A 10,835-nucleotide genomic window follows, 5' to 3' on the forward strand; every position below is an offset into this window, starting at 1 on the left:
AGACACATGGGTAAACTGTTTTTGGGGGTGATATGAGCGAGTGATGAGGATCCATGTAGTTATGCTGAACCATCCAGTTTATTTTGACAGAAGGACTAAATGAATGCAAATGAGCCAAAGCAATTGAGAAGGATCTATGCCATTTTGATGGTACTGACTATTTATATGTGAGACGGTTTAGTGCTGATGCAAGAATGAGGTGTTTTGGGAGGTATATGACATTTTGCTAGTTATCTGAACTTTTGTGCAGAAGTGTAAGAATGTTTGGCCAAATGACCCAATGGTAGGAATGTCATCTCAGTTTCAAGAAATGAGCCTAACCAATCGAGAAAAACTGTAATTCAACCATTATCTGGTTGCAGTCATATGATTCGTCATGATCACCTGGGACAATCACACGTTCATTGATGACTTATATGAAGAAAATGTGCTGACATGTTTTCAGGACAACCATTACACTGAGAATCAACCAATTGGGATAGATCAGCAAGGTACATTCATTTGAAAATTCTACTAAATGTAAGCTGATTGTGTTAACTGTAGGATACTTGTACATAGCCATTTGCAAGGATGTACTAAATGACTGAGACATGTACTAAAGCATTTGAAATTTGCTGAAAGCAATGATAAATGCCATTCTGTTGTGAGGAACTGCAGATTAGTTTTGGGATTTGTCCATGTTTTGAGAATGACATCTCAGTTTCAAGAAATCAGCCAAACCAATGGAGAAAAACTGTAACACACTGTCCGCCAAACTGTGCTATCAGTCTTTGCTGCTGATATCTTCATGCAGGTTGCTATTTACCTGTGAAGATTTTGGAGGCTGACAGCCCTTGGGAAGAAGCTGTCTGTCCCTGTTTGTCTTGGCTGTTAGCACTGTAAGGTGTGACCCCCTCACCCCTCACCCCACACTCGGCCCCTAACAGCCTCATTACCATAACAAAATGAGTGATTAGTGTATTAGGTAAAACCCGCAGGGTCAAATGACCCCTCTCTGGTACTTCTAGGTAGGCAGAAAAATCCTGGTAGTTCTAGTGTTAACGTCCTGCTCCAAATTCGCCCTGTGTGTGTGGCCTGTGGGGAAAATATGGGAGTGTGTGTGTGTGTGTGTGTGTGTGTGTGTGTGTGTGCGCGTGTGTGCGCGTGTGGTTACGTTGAGAGAGAATATTGCCTGATTGTAATGCCCATAAACATTCTGTGCTAATGATGTTTCAAAGACCACTTCATAGAACTGTGACATTTTTGGCACAAGGAAAGACATTTTGCAGAAAGAAATATCTCTCTCTCTCTCGCTCTCTCTCTGTCTCTCTCTCTCTCTTTCACACACACACACACACACACACACACACACACACACACACACACACACACACACACACACGCACACGCACACGCACACGCACACACACACACACACAGTTTAGTACTTTTATTTGGATCGCAGCACATTAAAAGTTATACAGACCCAAATACTGATGGAAATCAGAAATCACAGAATTGCATAGATATGATCATGTTGTTATTCAGTCCAATATTTATGGATAAATATGGCATCTCCGTCTCCAAACGGACAAACTGCCTATGATGGCAGAGATGGAACAGTATTTTGCCAGTGTCTTTGCTGTTGTTTTGCGCAGTCCAGACAGTTGCAGTCCTGTTAAGACAAGTTTGTGTACATGCCCAAGGCTCCCAAATACTAAAACAACTAATCTGCATTGATACACAGTAAAAAATGGAGTGTCAATATTGCAGTGTAAAGGCATTTTCCTCTGAATAGAGTAGTTATAACAATAGGCAGAGTAAACTCGTCCAAATGACAGTGTCAAAAGTGAGAGTAAAAAAGTGAGTGTCAACATTGCAGTGTAAATCTATTTTTCTCTTGATAGAGTAGTTATAACAATAGGCAGAGTAAACTCCAAGACAAAATCTACTCTGCAGGGTGATGATTCCCCGCGAAAATTCTAGAACCGGAGCTGGAACTGGCATGGCATGTTGGAAGTCGTTTCTCTCCCTGCGTGGTAAGTGGGTTTGAATATTTATCAAGTTTTTGCCGTCTGTAGCCTAAGTGTTTAATCACTTACGACCAACATTTCCCAATACATTGATGCTGATGATAGACAATTGTAGTTGTATTAGGTTACATTTGGCATGCATATGTAGGCTAGCAAATTATTTCTCACAGATGCATTCGACTGCAATACTACCTCAAGATTTTTGAAGTAGGACAATGAATAGTTGATTTGAAATTAAAACAAAATTCGACTACATTTGCTTGTTAACGCCGTGTGGTGTGGTGAGAATTCAAATGGTCTCTTGTTTGATTTGCTGACGTTGGGTTACCGTACCAAAATGTAGAGCTAATCTAGCTAGCTTGACAACGTGGTTTCCCCCCAATGTTACATTGGAATGGCTAGCATTGCAACAGTTCAGAAGTTCACTTGACAACGTGCCCAATGCTTTGCAAGGTAATGTTCTCGTCCTTAATTTGTGCCTCTGAAACCAGAAATGGTCGAGTGATCAACACAGTGACGAAGAAAGCCATTAACAACCTGCTAGTGTTCTGAATCGTTTACAGTTAAGTAGTGCTCTGTTTTATGGTAGGCCTAATGGTAATGGTAAAGTATGGTATGGTAAAGATTAGCACGCTAAACGTGCATTGCTCTCTCGTAGTTGATGCCACGAATGTTCTGTTTTGGCATGCGTGGACACACGTGGAGTATACAAAAGTGATTATTGATTCACCACGTAACATCTACAACTAGTTCCTGCAAGGCTTGCCAAGTCTTCGGTGCCGGTAATCATACACATGCGTTAAATATGGGTTTAGTGTCAACATTTTACTGTGGTGTTTTTGACTGGTGTTGTAGTTGAGAACTGTCGAGTTCTAGCGTTCCGCTTAGCCGGTGCAGCGTTCGTCAGTGCAACTCAACAGAGGAAGAAGTGTGAGTGGAAGAAGAAAGGATATATTGTTTCCAACGCTTTTCAGTTGCTTTGAATGTTGTAGTAGTTGAGGGCCATGTGCTGACTAGCCTTTATTTTTGCAAGGTTGGTCAATGCAATCCAATTAATGGACGAGGAAGGGGATGAGTGTGGAAAGGGTGTCATGTTTGTGCACGCGCTCGAGCAGGCTTGCTCTGTCGTGTGTGTGTGTGTGTGTGTGTGTGTGTGTGTGTGTGTGTGAGAGAGAGAGAGAGAGAGAACCTGCGTTATTGGATGCTGCAATTTGCCTGTCTTCCTTGCCTGATTTTCATAGACTTCAGATCGCTACCGCTGTGTGTAGCTGAGCCGAAGGCGTTGCGTCACCAGTAAGGCGGAGCCATGCTACTGTCTTCCCATGTTTTGCTGAATAATGATATGCAATCATCTATTACAACAGAGATGTTACGGGGATGTAGGCCTATTAAGTTGATCTAATTCAGTTGGCTTTAAGAGGTTTCAGAAGGACATGAAAAAAGATGACCTCATTGTAGTGTTCTGATCAGTGCCTCCCATACAAGTATCCTAACCAGCATGCTCGTTCCTGATCCAAGTGTGTGAATGTGTGTGTGTGTGTGTGTGTGTGTGTGTGTGTGTGTGTGTGTGTGTGTGTGTGTGTGTGTGTGTGTGTGTGTGTGTGTGTGTGTGTGTGTGTGTGTGTGTGTGTGTGAATACGTTGATGGGTATTAACAGTTATTCAACCTTTCTGAAATTTAACAGAAAATGCTGCTGCGTGTCTCATTTGGTGGAGTGCAGAAGTACATCAAGATGCCCGAACTGACGTTTGGTGATTTCTTGAGAGAAGGTTTGTCACTTAATTTGGATTGAAAGTAGCTTAATGTAGCTTAAAGTGGTGTCATACTGCAATTATTTCTCATCAGAGCGTTTTGTGCATTGTTTATTTTTTGCTGCAGTGAGTCTGAAATTTAACATCTCCGAAGACAGACGGTTGGACCTCAAAGTTTATGACCAGTCTAACACCGAGGTAGATTCAGAGGTTTTTGAGGAGCTCATAAAAGAGTTCCATGGACCTTTCCTAGTTTCATTGGCCAATGAAGCACCTTGTAAGTGTTGCCTACTTGCATATGATTTACACACACATCATTTAGGTGGAAGTGTTGAACTACTGTATGTAAGCCACTGCTTCTAACACCTGTTAGAACACCTTACCTAGATTACTTTTGAACACTTTTTATGTACCTCATTATTTGCTAAACTTACATCTTCTTTTACCATGTGTTGGACAATGATGTCAGTGTTTCTGCTGTACTCTGCACTAACCTCTTACTCTGTACTTACTTGAATTTCCTCCTTGTAGGTCACTTTGGTCAAAGGCGTCAGTTAAATGTAATGTAATGTAATAATTGTGTTCATATTTTCCAATGTGCAGGTAACCCTCACTTCACATCATCTCCAGGGTCTACTGCATCTGACGAGACAGTGATCCTCAACTTCTCCCAGCTTGAGCCAGCCGAGGACCCTGTTGCAGCCCAAGGCAGTCAACCTAAAAGGCCTTGCCGGATCAACTATGAAGCAAGAGCTGTGAGTTTGTGGATGGGTGTGGGTGGATAGGGGGTCTCAATTGCATACAATGCATCATGTTTGTTTCAGAATTACCAAGTGTTTTTCAAAATACATTACTGCATCTGTTATCCTTTAGCTGATTGAAAAAATCCTGACTACAAAGCCTGGAGGTGACCGTATCATGGAGGAGTATGCCAAAACAAAATCAATCACGGATTCAACCAGAAGACGGCTCATCAACATACTTACTGCAGAAATGACCGAAACACATGGGTAAGGATGGGTCATGTGTTATGAGACATGAAGTTTGTTGTTTGATCATGTTGTCCAATATTATCTAATAATGTTGTTTATTGAATATACCAGGACCTCGCCACCCCGGAGTGTGAAAGTGATGTATGCACAGGGGATTATCGCTCTGTTTCCCTACCTTGAAGACCCATACTCACAGAATGGATTTGTAAGTAAAGGTTTTATGCTATATTTCTCCATCAAATGTTGGCCTTTATGAATGTATGTATACATCATAATGTGCATGCATTACGGTATATATAGGAACACTACTACGACCCGGAAAGCGGTTCAGGATACATTGCTTGGCGGTTGAAGACTATTCAACGAAAAGCTTCAGAGGAAAGAGGTCCAGCTGTTAGATCTCCTAAAGGTAATAATTTATCACGAGGGTGAATTATCAACCTGTCAAATGTGTTTAAAGGAACAGTCCACCCTTTTTTGCATTAGCAGTATTCCCAAACATTATTCTTGATTGTGTATATAATTTTCGTCTATGTGTTTGCATTGCCTAGTTTGACAGTACAGCCAGATTAAGTGTAGCAATGCAAGACTATGGGAGCAAACAAAATATCATCAAATGTTCTTATAAATTACTTTTAAAATGAATGTAAAATTCACCAAAGTGCAAAATGGCTATTTAATCCTGTCGTTTGATCACTTGTGGCTTGATGCCAATGCTCCCATTTACTTCCATTGATTCTGTTAAGCTATGCTAAAAAGTCTGATCCAATAAATCTAACTGCTGAAAACATTGAGAAGAAAATGATGTGCACATTCATGAACAATGCTGGGAAATACTGGAAATATGTGCAAAATAAGAGTGGACTGTAGGAGGATATAACAGTGTGTAGTTGTAAACAGCAACAACAAAATTATTTTTGTTTTAAAGTTGGTGGGCCAGGCCATGGACGTACTACACCCCTTACTGACAAAGTCCTGACTGATGAGGAGGTGGAATCAGCTATCGCTGTGTTGAGACATTCTGCTGATGAGGAAACCATCCGTGAAAAAATGAAAACCACCTTCAGTTACCGCCAAGCAATGGTCAATGACCATGACAAATCGGCAGAGGTCTTCTCAGTTTTTCCACGATTCCTGGACACACAGGGACTGGTAAGACATCTACACATCCTCATTGAAGAGTGAGACTTACTGTAATATGTAGCAGGGCTTGATACTGGCACCTGCAAACCGGCCAAATTAAGGTAAAACTTGGCTGTGGCTAGTAATAAGTTACTTTCAATGTCATTAGCCAATTTGACTGGCAGCTTATTTCTTATTTGTTTGTATTTAAGTTTAAGAAGCTCAGTAACTCAGTTTCTATTTCCTTGTTATATTTCCATGTAGAAAGCTATTCATTCATCTTGCAGTAGCACCTCATCTTCTGAGGTTAGATGTACACTATCATGATGAAGAAAAAAAAAGATAAATTCTGTGGCTAGTGGAATACCTGAATGGCTAGTGACTCAGGAAAACCAGTAGCCACAGTGGCCGATACGTGAAAAAGTTAATGTCAAGCCCTGACATGTAGCACAAGGTACCACCTGCAGTTATCTTCTTTGTTGTGTTCTTTTTTCTTTTTCAAATTACAGGTAGAGCAGGATTTCAGACTGATGTTTGGCGAGCAGACTGCCAATAAGTTCCTGGAGAGATGGCCTACCACTTTCAAAGCAAGAGTCATCAAGGAAAGCCATGGACTTGTCCCCTCCACAGACCTTCTTGATTTGATGCACAATGCTGAGACATCCACTGAAGTTGAAAATGGTAAGTCTTTGAATGTAGAGATGCGTGTCGCTAAATATATTGAGGACGGTGGAAAATTGTAACTCAATGTTAACATGATTCTTGTTGGCCTTTAGGGTGGGACAGTGACATGTCTGCCATCATACTGCTGCTACATCTGCTACCGCCATCTGCACAGGGACGCAAGAGGCCAGGGAAGATATCAGCATCTAATGCCGTCGATCACCTCATCAAATTTCAAAAGGTACACTAGACTAATATTTGATTATTAATCAAACCATCATCCATATCATCACCCCATCAACAACACTTCATACCTCATATATCACACCACCGTTGCCAACAACACCACATACCCTCAAACAACCCCCCCCCCCCCCCCCCCCCCAAAAAAAGACATATATGATATATCCTTCAACTTGCACTTTTCATACATAAAAAGTAATATTGAGATAATACAAGACACAGTGCCCTGCCATATACAGGCGACCTGGGTTTGAGTCAGTTCTGGGTTATTTCCCAACCCCACCCTGTCTCTCTCCCACTTACTTCTTGTTATGTCTTTGACTGTCCGGTCTAAATAAAGACCTCAAAAAGCCCCCCAAAAGATTTAAAAGGCCCTTAGTTGCTCTACTCCACCATTTATCCATTTATGTATTTCCGTTCCTTGTGTGTGTCTTGTGTGCGTGTGCGTGTGTGGTAGTCTAGTGTATGTAACACTGGATCATCTTTAGGGCCACTAGAATCCATATGGGCTACTTGAAGGCATTTTCACAGAACACTTTGAATCTTGTTAATTGGCGTGAGTTCTTTATTGTGTAGTTGTCTATGCTGCTGGACATCTCAATCTCAATAAAGTTACTCTATTATATTGTAGCCTGGCTATTGCAACTTTAAAGCGGGTTGCTGTGAAAAAGCAGTCATGGTTTCAGAGTTGTTTGTGGATGGGCTTAATTTCTGTATGTTGAATACCTTTTTTTTGGTTATGTCGTTGTCAAAGCACTCTTTCGTCTATGATTCTTACGGAAGCCAGTGGCTGAACTTGTGTGCTTTTAAACCTGATCCATCATTACTCTATTTTCATTTTTGCAAAATTGGATAGATATTTTTTTAATCGGAGAGACAGTTCACATCTTCAAACAGTACTCCTCTACCCTTACACTTTCTAACATCATTTTACACCCAGTCACCCTCACTGCACAGCCTCAGGCCAACACCACTCCACATCGTACTCTCAAATGCAAGTCCACCGCTAGTAATTCTATGCATGTGACATCATTCTTAACCCCTTAGCGCAGAGCCTTTGTTATAACCTTACTGTCACCAAAATTGTAATTAACCTGATACTTAAGGCTCTCTGTTCTTTCATAGCAATGTTGTTATGATGTAGTTGAGTATATTTAGCAAGTAGGGAATAGGCCCACCGGCGACCCCATCCGTAGTAAAAGGCTACTTGTTTTAAGTTGAGAGTGATATCATTGTTATTGTTCTAATAAATGGTGTTATTGAATGTGCTTTGTCGTAGACGGGAACAAGCCTGCAGCAGCATCTAGACAACATCACTCAAAGCCGTCAGCCCTACATCCTTGCACAGGGACCCACAAAAAGCAGCATTCACTCCTTCTTCATTGCCATCGACAAGCACGCACTTCCATGCCAAGCCACCACCTCAGTCGGAGCCCTGGATGAACTCTTCAAGGCCCACTTTGTCTTTGGTACATCTTACAGTCCTGCCTTGAACAATTTTTTCACTTTTCTCCAAACTGCCATTTACAACATTGATGTAGGGAAAACTAAGGAAACGCCAAGAATTGCAGAATTGCGAGCTAGAATGGTGCGTTAGACTTAATTTAAAGAAAAATGAGGTGCTTTCTTTGCAGTAATGATCTTGGTGGAGCAAACAATCTTGTAAAGCATCTCAAAGTAATACATGGACTCTGTACGGGAAGGACTCTTTATCTTCAATGTGGCCAAGTGGGATGCTCACGTTTTTTCAATAGTTTTTCTGGTTTTAGGAAGCACCTGAACAAGTGCCATGTGAATAGTGTGTCTGCTGTTATTGCTAATGCTGAACCACCACAGTGTCAAAGTGTTCGGGATGGTGGTAATGCAAATCCAGCAGAAGAGCCATATGGGGCAGAGGTTGAGTCAGAGCCAGCCTTATCGTCACAGCACCTTGTAAATAGTTGTGCCTCTGTCATTTCAGATCTAAAGGCAGCAGGTGTTGCCCAGTCTGTTGTTAATTCTGTTGTGACTTCTTTGGAGGATATTGTTCAGGACATACATGAGCATGCAAAAGAGTCAGTCATCCAGTGTGTATTTCGCGATCAAAGAGAAACTGAAACATGCAAAAATGTTGAGGAATGTCTTAACCAATTAGAGAATCCGTTTACAGCTCTTAATTCAGTGTACAAACAGTCAAAATTTATGTCGAGCAAGTGGGAAACTGTGGAACCAGTAGAGCTTGTTATTGGCTCAAGATTTGACTCGAGGCTCAACAAAAAGACAGGAACATATGACCAAGTAGTAGTTAAAGACACATTTATGTATGTTCCAATTTTATTGACATTAAAGTCAATATTCAATAGTGAACACGCCAGAGAAATGCTCAGAAGCCCACATATTAGTGATTCAAAACTAAGAGATATTTGTGACGGCTCTTTCTTCAAAACTCATCCTCTATTTTCATCAGAGAGACACACGATACCGATACAAATGTTCTACGATGACCTGGAGACGGCGAATGCTTTGGGAAGCAAGAAGGGGATTCATAAATTGGGTGCCATCTATTTTACTTTGAGGAATTTCCAACCAAAGTGGAATTCCATTTTGGCCAATATACATCTTTGCACCTTGTTTCATGCTACAGATGTGAAGCGTTACAGTTATAGTGCAGTTTTAGATCCTATTGTTCGTGATCTCAAAAAGTTGGAGAATGATGGCATTGATATTCCATTGTATGGTGGCTGTGTTCGTGGCAGTGTTATACAGGTCACTGGAGATAATTTAGGCCTACATAGTTTGTTTGGTCTGGTTGAGAGTTTCAGTGCAAGGTATTGCTGTAGATTTTGTTTAGCTGAAAAAGAGGACTTCCAAACTGAATTCTCCGAAGAGTCTCCAAAAATTGTGTTGCGCACCAAAGACACCCACAGTGCTCACTGCCAAGAAATGGCAAATAAGCCCTCTCTTCCTTATGTATTTGGAGTGAAGAGATCATGCTCACTGAATTCACTTACATATTTTCACACAACTGAGAACTATTCAGTTGATATTATGCATGATCTATTAGAGGGTGTTGTACAATTTGAATTAAAGCAGCTGTTTTTGTATTTGGAAGAACACATTACACCGACAGAACTGAATTCAAGAATATTAAGTTTTGATTACGGTTTCACAGAGAGATGTAATAGGCCAGTGGCTGTGAATTTAAGTGCAGAGTCTAATGATTTGGGATTAAATGCAATTCAGTCATGGTGCTTGCTGAGGAATGTTCCCCTTATATTTGGAGATTTGGTAGCCTCTACAAACCCACACTGGTCCCTGCTCATTTTGTTATTACAGATAGTAAACATTGTATTCTCTCCCGTGTTATCTCAAGGCCTGTGTGTGTATTTGAAACATTTGATTGTTCAACATCACAAACTGTTTAAGGAGGTATATCCTCAGAAAAAACTTTTACCCAAGCACCATTTCCTTATACATTATCCTCGCTGCATTCAAAAAATAGGACCTGTACTTCATAGCTGGTGCATGCGATATGAAGGTAAACACAATTTCTTCAAGAAACAGCTGAAGTCCTTTAAAAATGTCACCAAAACGTTGGCCAAAAAGCACCAAAATCATATTGCACACAAGTGGCAATCCTCAACAACCTTTATTCGCTTGGACATTGGTCCAGGAAAAAGTGTGCCTTTAAATATGATCAATGGTGGTTCAGTGATTGCTATGGAGATGAAAATGTCCAATTGTGAAAAGGTAATTAAAGTAACGTGGGCTAAGCACAATGGGTATGTATACCGCCAACATCAAGTCATTTGTGGTGAAGTTCTCAATGAAATGCCTCTGTTTTACCAGATTGAATCAGTTGTGATCATACAGGACAAAGCGGTGCTGCTCACCATACCTTTATTTACAGTAGCTTTTCGAGAACATTTCTTTGCTTATGAAGTGAGTCGGACAAAGAAAGATTTTGTTGCCTTTCATGTTGATTATCTTCCACATCTAAGACCTTTTGATGTACAAATGTCATGTGGAGAGAAAGACACCGCTTTGTACATTGTCCCATATTGTCATCTCTG

At 40.8% G+C, this 10,835-nt stretch overlaps 1 protein-coding gene across 1 annotated transcript; it reads left to right on the plus strand.

The window, feature by feature from the left end:
- Positions 1–1,904: 1,904 nt before the first annotated feature.
- Positions 1,905–9,226, plus strand: LOC134437937 (uncharacterized). Its single transcript, XM_063187514.1, has 11 exons — positions 1,905–2,018; positions 3,697–3,781; positions 3,891–4,040; positions 4,367–4,518; positions 4,637–4,773; positions 4,867–4,960; positions 5,056–5,164; positions 5,684–5,907; positions 6,387–6,558; positions 6,654–6,781; positions 8,063–9,226. The coding sequence occupies exons 2-11, from the start codon at positions 3,700–3,702 to the stop codon at positions 8,378–8,380; spliced, it is 1,566 nt and encodes a 521-aa protein (XP_063043584.1). The 5' UTR covers positions 1,905–2,018; positions 3,697–3,699; the 3' UTR covers positions 8,381–9,226.
- Positions 9,227–10,835: the final 1,609 nt, after the last annotated feature.

Source organism: Engraulis encrasicolus, chromosome 21 (genome assembly GCF_034702125.1).
Source record: "Engraulis encrasicolus isolate BLACKSEA-1 chromosome 21, IST_EnEncr_1.0, whole genome shotgun sequence".
NCBI lineage: Eukaryota > Metazoa > Chordata > Actinopteri > Clupeiformes > Engraulidae > Engraulis > Engraulis encrasicolus.

Excerpts from the sequence above, each read along its gene's own strand:
- LOC134437937 (XM_063187514.1), top strand. The coding sequence starts at position 3,700 with ATGCTGCTGCGTGTCTCATTTGGTGGAGTGCAGAAGTACATCAAGATG. Across the intron at positions 4,961-5,055 it reads CATACTCACAGAATGGATTT|GAACACTACTACGACCCGGA; the intron begins GTAAGTAAAGGT and ends CGGTATATATAG. Across the intron at positions 5,908-6,386 it reads TCCTGGACACACAGGGACTG|GTAGAGCAGGATTTCAGACT; the intron begins GTAAGACATCTA and ends TTCAAATTACAG.